The sequence below is a fragment of the Dermacentor albipictus genome, chromosome 9 (genome assembly GCF_038994185.2).
Source record: "Dermacentor albipictus isolate Rhodes 1998 colony chromosome 9, USDA_Dalb.pri_finalv2, whole genome shotgun sequence".
Classification (NCBI taxonomy): Eukaryota; Metazoa; Arthropoda; class Arachnida; order Ixodida; family Ixodidae; genus Dermacentor; species Dermacentor albipictus.
In genome coordinates this window covers 126,837,139-126,856,517 of record NC_091829.1, presented here as the reverse complement: position 1 = coordinate 126,856,517, position 19,379 = coordinate 126,837,139, and the positions used below count along the sequence as shown (strand labels likewise).

Genomic DNA, 19,379 nt, shown 5'->3' with positions numbered 1-19,379 from the left:
AGATAGCACCGAATCCACCGAAACATGCGTCCACCAATTCAATTATTTTCCAGGACATCAAGGATGGCTTCATGCGTTACATTATCATAGGTGCTTTTCACGTCAAGGAATAGTGCAACCGATATACGCTTGTGGTGTTTTTCTTGTTGTACAGACGTGACTAGGTCGATGACGTTTTCAATAGAGGAACGGCCTCTTCTAAAACCAGCCATGGCATCGGGGTATACGTTTTGGCACTCAAGATACCATTCTAGGCGGGTGAGAATCAATCTGGCATGGTACGTGACATCACTCTCATAGCCAGCCGCTTGTCCAATCCCGTCTCTTTCAAAAACCGAAGAAGTCCCTTTGTCGCCTTCACCTGCCATGTCTTTTGTCGGTGGCATGTGAAAATCGTGTCGAGGGACAATGGTCTACTGCCAAGGTCCTCCATCCCTCTCCCATGTGTAGGGTAGCAAACCGGTTAAGCTAAACTGGTTAACCTCCCTACCTTTCCTTCTCCACTTTTTCCTTCCTTCCTTCCTGCCAACTGACGTTCACTCTCATTCATTGAACATCTATAGCCGAAAGCGAGAAATGTAGGCTGTACAGTTCGGGTGTCTTGTCACCGCTGAAACGAGTGAACGTTGAGCTAGCGTTTAGTGCTGTCCAAGCCATTGATGCTTGCGCATTCTCACGCATTCTCCTTGGGAAGACAACAGCCGGGTCTGGTTACGGAAGATTACTCAAAATCGAAAAAAATAACTTGGGGCGTGTTTTACTCTGGTTTAGTCGTGCCGAGGCCAGTGAACTAGTATAGTGTTTACAGCGACGTGAAATGGAACGGGCTGTGTAAACTTTCGACAAGTGAACGCAAAAACGACGATTGGTGCAAAGTCTTATCATTGCGTACGATAAAATCCTGTGCAGTGACGGTGGCGTCAGCTGTCTAACTGTTCCTGACGAGGAGAGCGAGGGGCGCTTCAACGAAAACTGAAGGCGTGTACCTGGCCGCACGTCTGGCATGCCACTGCTCACGAATGCCACCATGTGAGACGACAGACGCAGGACATACGACGCTCAACCCGCACATAGCGCGCGCATAAGCACGTTGTTCAAGTTCCCCACTGAGACCAGCGTCTCGTAAGTGCGCCTTCGTAGCACGGGAGTCAAGCTAGTGCTTGGTCGGAGGACAGGGGCACGTCGGAGCGGGCCAGCCGACCAACTTATAGAAGGGGCGTCCGAATATCCGAAACTTTGGAATAAATAATACAATAATGCCCTATCGAATTCGGTCTGCGGGTCCCTAAACGATAATATTGCAGTAGCTTCGACGGGGTCGCCGGACTGCTCGACTTGGGGACCAGACAAAGGATGACTTTATTCCTGCGAAAAGTGCTGCAAGCGAGTCAACAGGTCGCGCTGTGGTTTGTTGCGGAGAATTTCGAACACCGATGAAACCAATGCGATATTTTACGATTACTCTACGGTAGTAAAGTTTAAGCTGACTTCCTTTTTTGGGTCGTTTGCTTTCGTGCTTAGACCTTAGACACCTTAGACAAACTGGACAAGCGCCCAATGACAGAAAACAAGATCCTTGGAACCTGGCCTACGCGAACATCAGCGCGATCCGCTATGAAGGCGCTGCTGCGATACTTGAAAGACACGGGACTTTCTGACAAATTGTGACAGTACACTGTGTGGCGCAAAACTGTACGGTGACACTGCGCAAGACTAGGAATGCCTTTGCGGGTTGCGTGACAGTGCCTACAGAAATAGTTTTTGTGTACGTGCGTGTGTGTGCTTAGGTTTTTTTTTCCTTTTTTTGCTTAGGTATTTTTTTTCCTTTTTTTTATCCTTCTTTCTTTCTCACCTATTGCATCCCCTTTCCCCTCCCCCAGTACAGGGTAGCCAACCGGAGCGAATCTCTGGTTAACCTCCCTGTTTTTCCTTTGCCTTTCTCTCTCTCTCTCTTGCTTTCGTGCTACGCGATTTTTTTTTTTTTCGTGTTGAGAAGTTTCTTTGCGTGTGCTCATCGAAGCCTGCCGCCAAGGAAACGACACGAGACACCGTCAGTCGCTACAAGAACACGTAAGCAGAGCTGTAATGTACCATTGCTCGGGACGAGCGTCATGAAGTAGCAGACGTGGCTTCGCAGGGGTTGTAGCAAGCACGCTCACTCACTCACGCCACTTGATTCGCTCATTGTGCTCACTCACCCACTCGCTCATTACACTCAATGAGTTTCTCCTTCCCCTCAGTCACTGATCCGAGCACTTACTCCTCGTAACCTCTCTGTCTTTTACGTCTCATTTCACCTCACTCGAACCTGCCCTACCTGCCTGCTCCAGCGTCCCCACGCATGCGGACTCCTTGCTCATTTTGATCGGTGCCGATGGACGCCTTTTGGAAGCGGCGTTAGTTGAGCCCGGACACTGGCATACAACGAGTATCGAACTCATTCTTGCCTGCACTGCTGCTGTTTGCGCGTCGAAGGAACGTGAGCGCACTTGACGCGGCCTTAGTGCAACTCCTCCGGCGAATAGCTGGCAGAAGATACATCGAGAAAAGCGGCGCTGGGAAGACCCCCCTCCCGTTTCGAGCGACAGGGTTTCGCGCACGGGCGGCGACGCGGCGCGTACGCCGATCGCTGTGATGGACGGCTGAGCTCGTCTTTCAATTTATCACCCGGCTGCATGCTGGATTCCTTCTCTGACCTCACGTGACCCCCAGAGAAAGTGCGCGCCCTCTTTCCTGGAGCTCGCCTCCTCCGGCGCGGTTCCCCGCCGCGGCGATTTACGAGGCAGCGACGTTTCGGGTTTTCTCGTTCGTTCTCGCCGAGCTGGATCACATATGCTTGTCGACAGACCAAGTGTTGCAGGACTGACTCCGGCAAAGGAAAACGTGCTTCCCAACGCGAACGCTAAGAGAAAAACGAATTTTGCCATATCGCTCGCTCGACTATCAGGCTGGAATAGCTTATGTTTGTAGATTGTCCGCGCTGCCTCCTTTTCGCTACGAGATGGCATAGGCAACCAACGTGGAGTTACGTCGGCTTCCCATGCGTTAAACGTTCCCCTTTACGACGTCAAAAGGAGCTGGAAAGGCTTGCCGGGTTGACAGCCGCAGCCGCGGTATTTAATCGCAAAACGGATGTACTGGAAAGGAACTCGTTTTGCCAAAGACGACGTGCTGGTTTGTGGGACACAAGTAAGCGAGGTCGCTTGTTTATGTTCTTCGCCCGACGCATACTGAACCGCATGCTTTCCTTTATTGACTTCATTGCTATTTGAACTTTCGAAATGGTCGCGAGATGATAGTTCGCCTGGCTCTCTGGATACGACGACACGGTGTGGCAAACAGCGCCAAAGCGGGACAAAGGGAACAGACGACGCGGGCGCTGGTGTCGGACGCTTATTTTGACCCGTTTTGGCGCTGTTTGCTGCATTATTATTCATTTCCAAATGTTGCGCTCACTGGGACATACCGTCGAGAAAGCGCGGTCATTGCCAAAGCCACTACCGACATGCCACTGCCGACATCTTTGTGTGTGATGTGTACTGCTTGTTAAATGTGAGTGCGAGTCCAAAAAAACGTGACTTGACTCACATCGACAGCATTTTCTTCTCTCAGTTTGACGACTCCGCGAGAATGAGCTACCAGTGTGCGCCAAGCGTCATGTCACCTGTCTTACTAACTCGGGTGACTGTTTCGTCGCTTCAGTGAATCGTTTGCAGTTGTAACCATTGAAAGGTACCTGTATGGCGTAGCAAAATAAGGACATAACAAACGAAGGCGAAGCCAAGCGCTATCAACAAAGAAAATTTAACCGAGGGACCGATATTTATTAGTCATATAATAAGAAGCCAACAAACACTGACACCAAGGACAACATAGGGGAAATTGCATGTGCCTAATAAGTGAAGTAAAGTAACGATAGATTAATGGAAATTAAATTGGATGAAAAAACAACTTGCCGCAGGTGGGAACCGAACCCACAACCTTCGCATGTCGCGTACGATGCTCCACCAATTGACTAATAAATATCGGCTATGACTCCCAGGGTTCTACTAGTACACATAAATACCCAAGAAAGTGGATGGGGAAACGCCGCCGCGGTAGCTCAATTGGTAGAGCATTGGGCCTGCCGAAACGTCTTCTTTTCTTTTAAATCTTTATTTGGTCGGCGAAGTGCCCCGGGTTTTTGTTTACCCCTTTTAACCATTAAACATGGTCCGCTTTTGTCCAGCGGGAAATAAAGGGGATGGCGAGAAGTTTGTCTTTAGGTATATACGAAGTGCTGAAAGTATGGGTGCGGAGGCATTGGGGGACTTTCCTTTCACAGGAAACATAAATACTACTACTACTACTACTACTACTACTACTACTACTACTACTAATAATAATAATAATAATAATAATAATAATAATAATAATAATAAACACTCCGTACTGTACTGTAATAACAAAAGTCCCCACTGTAATGCCAAAGTGGCGGTCTAGGTACTGCGATAAATAAATAAGTAAATAAGTAAATAAATGAATAAATAAATACAATGGAATTACTTGAAAAAAAAGAAACCATTTTTGATCCCGTGTAGTCGTCTTACAAATCGTGTCACCTTCGGGTGTTTCTCACGCGCGCCGTGTTGTCGCGCGTGGACTTGTGGACATGTACTCGACCGCCCACCTCCTCCCCCCGCAGGTGCCATGAGGCTGCGCATCCGCACGGCGGCGCTCCTGCTGCTCCTGGCGTGCACCTTCGGGCCGGCTGCGGCACGACGAGGCGGTGAGTCGAGGCTCGCTGTTCGCCCGCGCTTCCTGCAGCGCGACCGGACGCCGTCGGCGCGTGCCCGAGGGGGCGCCACGAGCGCGGCTCCCTCGAACGGCCATGCTGAGCACGACGGCGAGGACAAACCGGCCCCCGTCTCGCGATTACTGTCGACGTTATTAGAGTGTTTTAGCAGAACGTTTTTGACGGTCCGCTCCGCTCTCGCGTACCCGCTCAGAGTTAGCGGAGCGGCGGACGAAGAATCAGTTTTAGCGGAGCGCCCGGCTGCGTCCGAAAGGCATGTGCTTGCCTGACGCGCCACCTTGCCGCAGAAGGTAAAACCGCTATGAAAATAATATTCAAATTGTATGAATTGCCGCAATAAAATAATATATTTGGAATTGCTCAAATGTCTGAAGGCATTTCACGCAATACATTGCATTTTCCTTTCTTATATATATATAATCATTACATTAACAAAGCCGTTACGCTGTGTTGTAGCCAAGACAAGGTTTTTTGCTCTTTCAGTACACCTGAAACGTGGTCCGCATAAACAAACGTGCACACATGGCATGGTTCTGAAACGGGTTCATGGCCACAACCTTCCGAATAGAAGATCTTCGTGTCTCCTAAAGTGTACTCTAGGTTTGCGCTTTACAAATCCCGATTCAAACGACCTCGTGGACGGGCCAGCAGCACTGGGGGCAGCCATTTTGCTTCGCTAGACCCGCTTGACGCGCTCGCCGCGCTCCGCTGAGAAAGCTTTCTAGCGGAGAGGGGGCTCCCGTCCGCTCGCCCGCTCACTGCTGAACGGGTCGCGCATGCGCACTTGCGCTTCCGCTAGCCCGTTGAGCGGAGCGGACCGTCAAAAACGCTCTGCTAAAACAGCCTATTGTGATTGCAGCGGTGTAGAGACGCAGTTGCGAAGGCCCGTCTCGAGCTTGGTTGATTCGTGTCGCGGCACTCGAGGCATGCCGTGATGTATACGTGTCGTTCGTCTCGTGTCACGAATATTCTGAGATGTCCATCTGGAGATAGGCGCAGTGGAATGATCGCGTCGGCATCGCAGCAGTGAAGAGGCTAGATAGATAAAAAGAGAGATGAACTCCAAGTGCACGAAGCACTCAAAGAAAGTTCATGGCAGTTACGGTAAGGGCGAGCGTGCTTTATTGAAGCAGTAGGCTACGAGGCTTGTATTGACCGACTGAACACAGGCGCAGCCGGCGGCAAAAGGCACCGCCGGGCAGGCAGCCAGCCACCCGCAGAAGGCGTGCGTCCACCACTCGCTGCCGCAAACGTGCATCGAGAGCAGAGGGACGCGCGGAGTAGAGCGTGTCGACAGAAGCGGTGACGCATGCGATTTGCTGGTGTGTGTGTACACGAGGACGAGCGACTCTAGCGATGGTACGAGTCAGCAACTGCGACAATTAAATGATTTTAATGTTTCGTCTTTTCAATCTCTCTTGTCCTTTAGCACGTGCAGTGGTGCCTTGCGACATCGATCGCCTACCTCTGAGTGCGTGTTCCTTTCTGTTCCCGCTGCCGCGCTGTTATTGCCCGTTCCGAACCTGTCTCGGTCACATCGGGGAACGACAGTTTGCAGAAACATATCCGCGCCAGTGCGTCCTTCGCGTCGGCTGGCACCACCGCCGCGTGAATGCACACCCCACGTCGCAGTGCGCCATTTACCGACAAGCAGCGTGAAGGGATCGCCTTCTCCCTTGGGTGCCGGGGATAGCCCAACGCGAAACCTGTAGGAGCGGCTGTGGGGAGAGAAGTATCGGCTTTGACAGGGAGCGCGGCTCGTACACCGCGCCCAAGCCGCGGCTGCCAATTTGACGGGCTGTCAGTCGGCGGGCCTCTTCGACGCGTAACTCGAGACATCTCAGGCCGTCGAACGGCGGGCACGTTTGTCGCCCCCACCCCCCGCCCCCCTTTTTTTGTCATTTTTTTCCTTTCTCCTATAATTTCTTCGTTGTTGCCACTCGTGATTTTGTCCCCATTCTGGCGGTCAACGGGACACTTTCACCCGAAAAAGTATGGCTTGGCAATTTCCACGCTCTCTTTGGAAACCCGACCTGTGTGGAGGACGCTGCGAGTAAGAACAGTCATGAAAGAGGGAGCCGCTGCGTAGCGTAGGCTTTACGCAGCCAAGTGCGTAAAGCCTACGCTACGCAGTTGGCTGAGGGCGTCCGTATATATATATATATATATATATATATATATATATATATATATATATATATATATATATATATATATATATATATATATATCTGTGTGTGTGTGTGTGTGTGTGTGTGTGTAGCGGATAAAGTGTGTGTGCGTGTGTGTAGCGGATAAAAAAAACCGTGCCGCGCATTTTGTTTTGCCGCTGTAGGTGCCTGTTCGCCTTCCTTCGTCGCTGAGATGTATCAGTACGGGCAATTCGCATGAACCGAGCAGCCTCACTGTAAGCCAGACATCGCATCTTAAAACGTGTGTGAACGGTCACCGCTGCAGGAAGGCGCCTTTGAAAGCAGCTCGTTGGTTATCGAGCACGCTTTCCCTGTTACGATCGCGTGCGGTGTAGAGCTCTCTACAGCAGAAGACGCCGGTACCGCGAAGTGGCACGTACTCAGTGGATAAGTAGGGGCATGCTTTTCGACTAAGTGTGGTTGGAGGCGATTTTTGAAACGAAGTAACCTCTGTAACGAATTCTTGCACAGGTTGTACACTGCATGTGTTGCGTACGGGATGTTTTGTTTACGCACTTCCGAGCAGGTGAAAGACGTTCGTGCTTAAACTCGAAAGCGTCCGTCCCGACACGGTGCTGTGACGACGTGAAGCGAGCCGTTCTTGTTACGCAAGGAGTTCTTCCGTGATGCATGCGGCAATCCGGTGGCGGCCCTGACGCGCCTCAGCGTGCCACTGAAAGCGGCCCGCGTCACGTGCAGTCCCTCGTCTTTCAGTTAAAATAGAAAAGAAAAATGAATAAACGGAGAGAGAGCTGAGCCGCCACCGCACGAGTGCGGCGGCGTGGGACCCGCGTTTCACGCTCGGCGTCGATCACGGGTCGGGTTTCGCTGTCGCGCGGTCGTCATAGCCAATCGGAGACATCGAGCGCCCCCCCAGCCTCCTGGCTGCTCGGTTTTCTTTCTGCTTCAAAATCGTCGTGTGGGACGACTGTCGAGTTGGGAAAACGAGGCGAGGCGGGCGGTGAGCGAGGGGCGCGTTTCCCATCGCGGCTCGCGTTGCTGCCGGTACGCGAGCGACGCGACGTGGAGGAGGAGGAGGAATCTGCTCACCGCGGGACTTGGTTCGTTACGATAGGCGTAGAAGCTCAATGCTCAGTGGCGTCGGAACACCACCAGCCGAATGCGCCTCGTTTTCCGGTAATTCCGGCGACTTATAGCGAACCATCGAAGACGTGGAAGAAGTTGTGCACGCGCGGCAGCCCAGTGTTAGGTCGTCTCAAGCGCAGCTCAGCTGTATTTTGGGCGTCGATGGTGGGGCGTCCGAATTGTGGGCGCGCTTCCTGACGAGCGAAACGGAGGTCGCCGCCGCCGGCACTGGGCGCCGCGGAGGGAGGAGGCTCTGGCCGCTGCCATCCGTTCGAGGCTCGATGCGGTTCGACAAGCTGCAGCGTGGAGAGAAACAGTTGCGTTTTGGCGCTGTACGCGAGTGCTATGCGCCTACCGGAAGTGGCCGTAATTCTCCGTCCAGCGGATGTGCGCTGCCGTGCAATCACGTTAATGCAGGCGCAGCTTGACGCGCCCGCCTCTTCGTTCGGAGCGAAAGAAAAAAAGCCACCGGGAAAGAATTTAGCGGGCGAGGAGGTCATGGCGAACGGGTTCTTGCCGGTCTCCTGACCCGTCGCTGTGCTGCCCGAGGGCTTCCGTTCGATGATCAAGAGCCGCCCGGACGTCAATCAAAAAACGGGCGCCACCCCTATTGGTTTGGGTGCCGCCATTATGTCAGCAGCGCGCATGCGCTGATAAACCGCACTGCTGCTGCTTCGCTTGTCACCTTGGCATCTGCTGGCCTCCTGGAAGGGAGTGAAAAGAGAGGAGTGGAATTTAAATAGCCCGCTTCCGGCAGTTTTGTTCCCCCGAGCAGCGCTAGTTGTAGCGGCCAATATTTGTGCACGTTATTCCTAGCGAGCTAATCGCTGGGGAGGTGATGCACAGAATGGAGTTAGCGCGCCTTTGCGAATGCCACTTTGCTCGCGTCTTTGCGCAGATTAACGCCAACTCGCCCGCCGCGTGAGTGAGTGCAGCGCGAGAAACGCGAAAGTGGGGCTTAGTCGGAAGCCGTCACGTGCGCAGGTTGATTTGACAGTATACAGCCACACTGGGAAATAGAAGGTGCGCTTGATGCGACTGCGCAATCGGAAAACACCAGGTAACGTTTCGCCTCATTTTTAACGAGAACGTCCAAGTTTCCTGGAATACATGGGTAACCAGTGTACTGCACTCGTGTAGCGCACAAGAATGAGCGAATCGAAGAAGCGTTCGTGTCAAGGCAGACAGAGCAGAGTGACGGACACGCCCGAAGGTGGCACAGTCACTGCTACATACGGGCACTTCCATGTCGGCTTTGTTTTGTCCAGACAGCTGACGGAGCTAGAACCCCCGTTTACTTGGGCCTCGCCTGCTCATTGTGCAATGTAGTCGGCTGCTAGGGCGCACCGGTTGCTTCCTCCCGTCATGCGTCCCCTATCGTGCACTCCCCTGTCTCCGGGTGCAGGAATCGGACGAGGACAACTGGCGAGATGCGACACGCATGAAAAAAGCGAGCCGCAAACTCGGAATCTAGCCTCGTTGGAAATGTCCGTAGACCAACGTTGTACCGATCTGCACGTGAGAACGCATGGCTCAATTTGCAAAGCTTTCCGTTCGTAAGAAATGTGTGCCGTTGCCCGTAGCCTTTGCTGTTCGCTATAACGATCTGCCAATGGTTTTCTTGGAAACCGCTCTGGACTAGGTCCTGCTGCGTCTGAGCCATGCATGACCACTACTCAGGGCCCCCTGGTACTCATCTACCCGAGGAGGGGTCACAGTTGAGATCAACAACACCTTGGGGACCACAAATGCCTTCACCTCCGCTCCGTGCGCCTTGATCAGTAAAGTATTCTCTAATGACGCGGGAAAGCTGCCGCAAGCCCGTTTCACCTTGCGTGTGCCGCTTTCGCAGCTCTTCCATACTCATAGATGGCTCGCACAGGCGCTGCGAAAACGCGATCAAAAATGAAGCAGCATGTGGCAACGCGTGTGGCTGGTAGCTGGCAAGGCTCGTTAATAAATGAAAAAGAAGAGCTCCTGCCTACTGCTTTACTTCGTTTGTCGTATTCGGTTTGCAAAGGAGTAAAGCTCGCTAGTGGGTAGATCCAGCCAACAGGCGCTCGTCAGGCACCCCTTGCGTGTGGCGCTTGCTGGTTGTGAGAACGGGCGAGAAAAAAAAATTACGGACGAATACAATACTCCCTTATGCGTAGCTTGAGCTCAGCTGTATACGTGTTTTCATTTCGCGATATATTGGCTGGCGTGGACAATCTATCTCGTGCGCAACGTTGCGAACGGCGCGAAGTGTGGCGCGACTGCCTCGCTAATAGGGAGCTCGTCAGAGGCAGCGTGTGGGTGACGCGTGGGCGCGATGCACAGCAGCCGCCGCAGACAGACCTCCGCTCATGCAGCGCTTCGTTTCCACGCAGACAACGCGCTCTACTCTGGAGCCATCTCTTAAGGCCCAACCACACGCAGCCCGGGATACGCGTCTCGCTACGCGTACACGTAAGCGTACGCGTCTGCGTGCGCGTACGCGGGTGACGAAGGGAAGGGCGTGCAGCCACACGATACGCGCACACGTGCGCGCTTCGCTGCGCGTATAGCACAGGGCTGACAGACCAGCGGCCCAGCGATGGCGGAAACGGTCGTCTTTGGCTTTGAGAAAAGTTTATCTTTACTTTCATTGTGGCTAGCCATTTTTATTTAATTTATCAATGTTAGAGCTAGTACATTGTTTTTAAGTTGAGAAATGCCCGCTGTTCGTATCTATACATCCTTATGGCAAGAAAAGCTACATCAATTATCAACATCACGCGCGATAGCGTCTGCTTCCTCACAACTGCAGCTGACATCTGCGCGCGACCACGCACGACGTTGTTGCCGAGCTCTTGCTTAGCCGCTTGCTTCGCCGGTATCAGCGTACTCTCCCCGCAATGTACCACATGAGAAAGAAGCTTTTGCTGCTGCTGCTCTTGCAAAGGCAGCGGGAGCGCAGAAAGCGTCTGCGGCCTCTGCGGCGACGTTGGTGGGTCCGGCCATTCTTTCAACTGCGTAAAGAAGAAGGACTTTACGGCTGTGAGTAACTTCTTTCCTTTCGATGATCTACAGTGGTAGAACTAGGAGCCAGTGTTTGGACATGGGGACTTATCTTCGTTAGGACAGCAATTACTTATCAGCGTTTTTAGATGCGCGCATAAGTGAAATGGTTAAAGTAGTAATGCGGGGATCGTACTCGCAGCGCGCGAACGCCCAATTCGCAGAACAGCATCGCGTCGTCGGTGCAAGGTTCGTCCAGGTTGACAGCACCGATCGAAACGATAACGTGACGTACGCGAACAGGGGGAACGACAAGAGCAGGGTGTAGCTCGGAAAGCGCGAAAGCACAGGCGAAGATCGGGCTGATTAGCCGCCGGAAGCGTACAGATCGTATATTGGATACGTGGTGACGACACCTCACGACGTTTCAACCACCGCCTGTCTAACCCGTGTATGCCGTACGACATACGGTCATTAACTGTTCAGCTTCAGAGGGGAAGAAGCGCTTGATTCTATTTAACAGACAATCTGCACTATACTAATTTGGAGCTCCCTTCATTATTAACAGTAGACCATACTGTTTACACAGAGCTTGTGTAGCACCCTCTTGCACAAAATTTGTAAGGATTACGTTTTATAATACATTTTCTGCTATTCGATATTTTATTTGATATCCAGATTAGTTTTTCTTCATTTGATTCGATTCTAAATCTACTTTTCGGTATTAGCACACCCCTACAAAAAGCTAAGGACTGCTAGTTATATTTGTGCCATTAGTATAGCACATAGATTCAGGAACACCTTTTGCACGTGTTGGTTGTCTTATATGAAGCTTGTGGACGAGATACGATTTCCTATATTATCTGTCTCTCAGAAGTGTGACTGTAGATATGAAGTGTAATGTAATTAAATTGTGACCTGGGGGGCAGGTTAAAATTCTGTGCGACTAATTTCGGAAGTTTCTTGGCAGTGGCCGCACGATTTTAATATACCGTTGACTGGCTCTCCTGTTTTGCCGAACCACTGTTTGTATTCAAGCACATAAACAAAGCAGGGGGTAAAATTGATGATGGCTAGTGGATATACATGTGTGTCAGTGAAAAGTGTACAGCTCCTGATACCTGCGCGTGTATGTGGGCAGGGCATGGTCTTGCTGCCAGGCAATAATACACCATTTTTTACAGATGCAACGGATACGTCAAGATGACGACAGATTTTTCTACAAGTTCTTTCGCAAGGCGCCGCAGCTCTTGGACAAGCTATGGAGCTTTTTAACAGAGGACCTCACACGGCAGCACCACATTCGAGAAACCCCTGGAGCCTGGAGAACGACTTGCTGTAGCGTTAAGGTTGGTAAAGGACAGTTGCCCCAAGAGTAATAATGTGCGATTGGAGGAATACAGAACACCGTTTCTTTGTCATTTAATGTATCATTTATTTTATTTTATTTACATATTACTGCCTGCCACCTTTTGGAAGCCAAATCAGGAAGGAGTCACAAAACATTGAAGCAAAACAAAAGAAAGAAGGAAAAGACTGACAATGAGCGTGCATAAAAAATACTAATACATAATAATAATAATATATTAATAATCATCTTTATTTCTCTCTTTCCACAGAATACAGAATTATACACAACTAACTATGTATTAACTCATAAACAAATAAAAATATATAGTACACGAAATGCTGATACAAAACGAGAAATAGAATGATGGTACTGACAATGCGCGTGAAAAGAAATACAAGAAAAAAATGATCACAGAGACTGAAAGTTTCCACTTACTGCATCACCAGTGTAACAGTTACGGCTAACTAAAAAAAAAAAAACTGCCATCGACTGGCATCGCACAAAAGCTACCTCAGTGCTTTTGACCTTGCGCAACCTGTAAAACATGCACTGAGGTATGCTTGCACATGTAGTATTAAACAAAGGTGGTAGCTAACCTACACAAATGAATTTTGATCATACGTCACCCGAAAAGGGCCTCCACAGCCATGTAGATCATTGTCAAGAAAAATCATGTCATCATAATTAGTATTCAAACAATTGAGACATGCGTACTAATTTTTTTCAACTTGCATTCAAGCTACTTGGCATCCCGGTAAGACATAAAAGACGTTGCCTTGACTTACTGTGTGGGGATTGAGGCGGCTAGACTCTGCAGTGGTGTGTAAGTCATATAGTGGCGATCGTGCCTGCAAAGTATTAAACAACTGCAGAACAGCACGACAGCCGCAGAAATTTCTTACATTTTTTTCAGCTTAAGAAATTTTTTAAAGCTCACATGCTGTTCACGGCTCCCGTCAGGTAGCCCTGCTTTCTGCCAGAGAAGCAGGGTCATACGCATAAATGTCTCATTTACACACTGCCTTCAATGTCACTGATTACGTACAAAGACTTTGGCCAAACATCCAATGCAGAACATGCAAAACCAACTCTGGAACTGAGCCACAGAACACAAAGAAAAAAAAAGCAAGGAATGTGGCTTGTGGATGATAGTTGTGGGAGAGGTAGAGGTTGTCTATGTTGGCAGCGAACCTCGCCTCCTGGCTATGTGGTGGCAAGACTTTTCCCTTTCTGCTACCTTTTCTAATAATAATAAAACAATTAGAAAAATGCTTGTGCTGCTAGAACGCCCCAACAGGCTTTACAACTTGCAGCATATAACCGAAATTTTCAATGGGGTCTGGTTGAAGGTTCATTACATTTCTTTTTATTTACAGGCATGTACACGCATCTCTACATGCATGTACAAACTCTACATGCACAGGTGGTGAACTCAAAAAGGTTCATTGCTGCAAGACAGGCTGAATGAGTAAACACAGATGAAAGCGATAAACATCTGTCTTGCAACAACACACCTTTAGTTGCAAGTCAGTGCTTCTTTATCGTAGATGTGTTGCTAAAACATGTGCACACATCTCTACAGCAGCAATGTCCAGCCAACCAGGCCCACAGATATCAACTTTATGAAATTCTCGAATACCGCACAAAAACATGGATACAACACAGTGTAAGATGAACAAAAAAGAAGAGCTGAGGGGCTTTGACATGACAACAACAGACAAGGAAACGTATATAAAGCATAAAGGAAAATAACTGTCATTTTATTTGTAATGTCAACATCACAAGGAGAAGGGAAATGAAAGTAGACAAAATATAACTTGCCACTGGTGGGAGCTAAAACCAATTGAGCTGGAGGCTATTCCACCATCAATTTCATAGAATGTTTATGTGTACTAGATTAGGCTCTTGGAGTGTTCTTGCACGAGTAGCACTGGCTAACACTACCAGGGTGAGATCTAGTACATGCACATACAGGCCCAAGAAAGTTTGCAGAGGGATAGCCATTGCTGCAGCTCTACTGGTAAAGCAATGCAAGCATAATTCAAAGGTTGTGGGTTCGTCTCCCATTAGTGGGAAGCTACCTTTTCATATACTTTCATTTTCCTCCTTATTTTTCCATTTCGATATAAAGTAATTAAATTCATCAATGATTTCCTTTTGTTTCATTGTCTCTTGGCTTTATCATACAAAAAGTATACATTAAAAACATTAATCTTTGAATTATTCTCCTACTTGCATCAATTTAATTTTCAAATCGAGATGCGTATCCTCACTGGCCTCTCTAATGTGTTTGAGCAGAGAGACGGCAAAAGTTCGAGGTCGTCCTGTGGTTTGCATCTTTTCATTGCACTTGAAACATTGCCTAATTCCTCCAATATTCACTGACTCTAAACTCTCTTTTTCCTTTTCCTCCCCCTTGACTTTGCTTCAGAAGCAATGCTTCCTAACGTATCCAGCCTATGACTGCCTGCTGAAGCCAGCGATGCTCCTGACTGCGGACTGCTGTGGTGTGCCTCAGAATCCTCAGGAACCAGAACTTCTTGAAACATCGGTGATTCAAGAGATTCCAAAATGTCCTGAGACTCCACAGACTCATGCGACGCCGAAGACAGAGTCGATGCTGGCGCTTGTGACTCTTCACTTCACGGTGATGGCGCTTCAAGTGTTGCCAGATGGGAAAACTGGCACATTTTTTGTTAAGATGTCTGCAGCACTTCCCTCCTCACTTGATGGGGGCACTGGTGGAAGGTTGGCGGACATCCTGCATGTGAGCGTAATAAGGTTTGCACATACTGTCAATGTGTAAATAATGTGCCAGTCTGGATGCAAAAATATATGAAGGCTCAAATCCGTCCACATTTGTTTTAGTGTGTGATTTTATTAGAGTACACTGAAGCTCTGAATCAGTTTTGTAGGGACAAAAGTGGCTTGCCTACACAACCAGAATGAACAGTTTCTGCATGCGCCTAAGTGTAGCTTTTGTATCTTTTTCTGTTTTTGCTTGTGATGCATTTAAGCAGTTCTTACGAGATCTGCATGCCTAAAGCCTAGTGATTACTTCTACTCAAAACAGTGCATGATATTTGGAATGTTTCAGTTTTGAAATAATTAGCAGGAAGCATTCCACTACATTTACTCAGTAAAACCACTTAATAAATTTCATGTTGAAAGACCTATGCTTGCACTTTCTAAACATAGAGTAGTAGTACTGTTAGGTCTTGCTTTAGCATAAGGCTCTCTCCTGTTCTAGTTTTTCTACTTGAAACGTTCTTGGCTTGTAACTTTGTTTTCCTTTCACTTGTTCGTAAACTTCATCTCATTCTAAACTGTTTTCCTTAACTGAATGTACGTCTAAACAATGTGAAGCTGTGTACGTAGTAGTCAGTGCATTTGTTGTTTGTATTTAGGAAGTTACGTCTAATAATGTTTGTCTTCTTGCCATCTGCCTTGTAAAGGGTGTTTTGGCCCAGCAAAGCTGACCTTAGCGAGCAAACCCTTCCAGAAGGTTTTTTACAGTTAAGATTTTTTTGCCTCTTTGGACTTTCCTACCGCTGCTCCTACTGTCTTGCCCAATAGCTCGCCTCATACTCATATTAATGTAGACATTGAACCATTGTCATCCCAGCTGACTACTGGCTACTGTGTTGCACGAGTGACCAGTACTGGACGTAATGCAAATACCAATTAAAATAATGTAACTAGATCGTGGTTTTGGCATGTAAAATTTCAATAATCATTTTTTGCACAGTGCGAATGTGTTAAACTGGATCACCTAGTCCTTCCTCGGAAATTTTGCTAAGCAGGAACAGTGTTCTCCACAAACATTGTGAAAGCTTCACTTAAACCAATAACCACAGCACCTGAGATCTGCAGAATAACCACAGGCTGATAATAAGCAAGGACACTGCTGAGCAGACACAAAAAGAATTATCAATTACACAGCTGACAATGTTGTCAGTACTATGGCACATTTATTCCTACAGCATGATGACACTGAATGAATCCCTAAGCAAGCTAGGTAATATTTGAGGGTCTGTGATGATGCACCGATTTGCACACTGCTGGCAAGCAACAAAATGCAAAATTAAAACTGTGCATTGAAGCGCCTAAGGTACTCGTGAATATAGCAACATTCAATACTCAGTTAAATACTGGCCATTGACTTGCACGCTGCCTTCTAGGATCAGTGCACAGAATAAAAAAAACTACTTGCATGTTTTGTGTTTTCTTTTTGTGTGTGCATCATTCAAGCCCGTTTCTTTTTATTCATCCTGCTAATTTGTATGTGATATTCTCTGTACTTCTGTCTTATGCTTTATTGTTAGGTTTTTAAGTGCTATTTTACTTGTTATTTTGTACCTGTTTTTCTCCTTTCTCTGCTCCCCACTGCAAAGCCAAACTGGCTTTGTGGGTACCTAAATAAATAAATATACAAAGCTATTCTTGTACTGCTTGTATGTCCCCTTACCGGATCACATTTAACGAAATATGCGATAATCGGAGCGGCGACGCAGCACAAATATTTTATCGCCAATTAGACAAAGCTGAATATAATGCATACTGTGCGTCGACTTGCTTGTGTAAGCACTATTTTGAGTCGATTCCCATAAGTGCGGTGCATTGCCAGCTATAATACAAACATACGGCATCGCCGGTCAACGTGGTAAAGGGAAAGCACTAAAATCCCGTGTTTCATTTTTAACACGCCGGCTATGATGGAAATTTCAAGATCACTTACGGTCTACACTCCATTGTGTAGCGCAGAAACATCATCTGGTCGAAAAACAGCCAGATGACGTCGTTGTGAACGTCGACAGCTGGCACGGCGCGGCTCTTTCCTTTCTGACAACGTCTTCCCAGGCGCCGAAATTTATTCCCCAGGGACTTCCATCACTTCTGCAGCGCTGTGATAACGTCATCTGCACAGATGAAACGCGTTTTCGACATCTGCGAGTCTGCTGATGAGAGAGGCAGCTTATACCAGTGCCACACAGCTAGGCTTTCGATGGCGATCGAGCGCGATCAAATTTCTCGGTCACGATCGGTTCTACGCATGTTGCGCGGTACAGGCAATCGTGATCATCAAATCCGACCCCGATCGGGCTCGATCGCGATTGAAACTGCTCCGCTATGACGCCCGTATAAAATTCCCAGCACTCACCTGTTCGGCAGCGTTGGGCATGACGATCCACGACCACCTCGTCAAGTGCCTCTTCTAGTGGCGCTTGTGTTTCGCCTGCTACCAAAGCGCAGGTCGAGCCTCAACGCAGGCGATCAGCGCTTCGTTGTTGATCGCCTCCATAGCCTCTGTGATCTATCGACACGAAACCAGCGGCGACTCCCGGCGTCTCCACACGATTCTGAAACTTCAACAACCTTTCCGAACCGCCGGAAGTGTACATGTGGCCCACGTGACGTCGGTGCACAAGCTGCCACTTCCGTCGCGTACGCTCAAAATACGCTCAAAATGACGCCCAAGATCAAGACCTCCTTGACGCGCGCGTTTCCTGCGCGTCTGCCCTCTCCAGACGCGTAGGACAGGCGCGTACGGCGTCGCAGACGCGTGACGCGCAGCCAGGCGCGCACGATTCACCGCGTGTGGTTGGGCCTTTAGACGTCGTCGCCGCAAAGCCCTTCGTGCGTAGCACTACGCTTCTTAGAGCGAAGCTGCCTATGCCTAGTATCCTGTGATTTATTCGTCTCGTAACGTTGACAGAAAACTATCGTTTACTGCTCGTGCCCTCAAATGCAATGGATCATACCCTCGTAAGCCAGAGGCTACAAACACTGAGCGAAATGAATAGAAGAGTGCATAAATTATTTGGAATCGCGCATACAACATGCAGAACAACATACGTTCCATTAAAAACCAAGCTGAAAGAAAGCATCCGAACCACATAATTGTTAAGGCGCTCCTGCGCCTACATCCAATGCGAAGCACGTAGCGCTCCCAGCACACATTTCTCGGTAAACATTACTGCTCATGATTACTGCTGCGTAAGCGGTCGCGGCGATGTCTGCTTGACTGGCATACGAAGAAGGGAGAGACGTAACTGCACATTCGAACTTCAAAGAAGAATCCGCCTAGCAACTGATTTGTGTTGTGACAGTGTTACGGGAAGGCCACGTACAGTGAGGAGTCCTGAAGAGCAGCCTGCGTACGAGGCGCGGCGAATTCCTCTCCGCTCCACCCTTGGTGGGTGCGCGAAGAGGCAGCGCAAGCCAAATTCGCAGGCCGTGGAAATATCTAAGGCGTAGCTATGAGTAATCGTTCTATACTCGCGGACAACTTTCTGTGGCAATGAAGGGAAAGCCACGGGCGCGTGGCGGCTGCACATGTGTTATGGCGCCTAGTCCGCCATCGTTTGGCAGTGCTTTTGGTGGCTCGGAACAGACGCTGAATCGACGCAGCTTCCACGTGCGACGGTTTTTCGTTTGCCGAATTGCGGAAGGAAAAAGGCGCAAGATATGTAAACCTCTACGCTCAGTGGTATGTTATGTCTTATGAAAGTGTTGCTAGTAAGGTGTTTATGTTTTTCTTCGCCAGCCTAATTTAACGTGGATTGAAACACGGGACTCTTTTCAGAAGCGCTCTCACTTGTGCGCGCTTTGCCTCCGTAGCTTTCCCCTCATTGCCACAGAATGTTGTCCGCTGGTATAGTTGCCTTTTACAGCTTCGCTGTCCAAAGACCTCCACGGCATTGATTGGAGACCATTTTAACGCGACAGCGTTAAGAAGCTCGTGTCGCAAAAAAGCCGTGTCGTCGGCGTCGGCGGCGTTGGCCGTGAGCGATAAATCCCGGCAGGCATTTCATAAATAAAAAACAGTTTGCAAGATGGGCTGTGAGAATGGAACCAGGGTCTCCGGAGTGTGAGACCCCGGCGCTACCACTCAGCCACGAGTTCGATGCTTCAAAGCGCTACAAAAGCGCCTGTAGTGAATGCGGTGTCGCCTTAGAAACGAGCTGTTTCTAAG

At 49.0% G+C, this 19,379-nt stretch overlaps 1 protein-coding gene and 2 long non-coding RNA genes across 10 annotated transcripts in view; 2 read left to right on the top strand and 1 right to left on the bottom strand.

Annotated features, from left to right (window-relative positions):
• Window positions 1-19,379, top strand: part of LOC135912192 (latrophilin Cirl-like) — a 492,061-nt gene that overhangs the window by 189,319 nt on the left and 283,363 nt on the right. For all 8 annotated transcript variants that reach the window (XM_065444566.2, XM_065444565.2, XM_065444564.2 and 5 more), the window contains one exon: window positions 4,685-4,768. In XM_065444566.2, the coding sequence (XP_065300638.2) occupies window positions 4,685-4,768 (84 nt within the window). The remainder of the gene's footprint in view (window positions 1-4,684; window positions 4,769-19,379) is intronic.
• LOC139049666 (uncharacterized) lies at window positions 10,629-14,954 on the top strand. Its single transcript, XR_011508485.1, has 3 exons — window positions 10,629-11,091; window positions 12,237-12,401; window positions 14,835-14,954. It is a non-coding gene; the product is annotated as an uncharacterized lncRNA (long non-coding RNA).
• Window positions 14,136-17,806, bottom strand: LOC139049665 (uncharacterized). Its single transcript, XR_011508484.1, has 3 exons — window positions 17,565-17,806; window positions 17,142-17,322; window positions 14,136-15,164 (listed from the first exon to the last, which is right to left on the bottom strand). It is a non-coding gene; the product is annotated as an uncharacterized lncRNA (long non-coding RNA).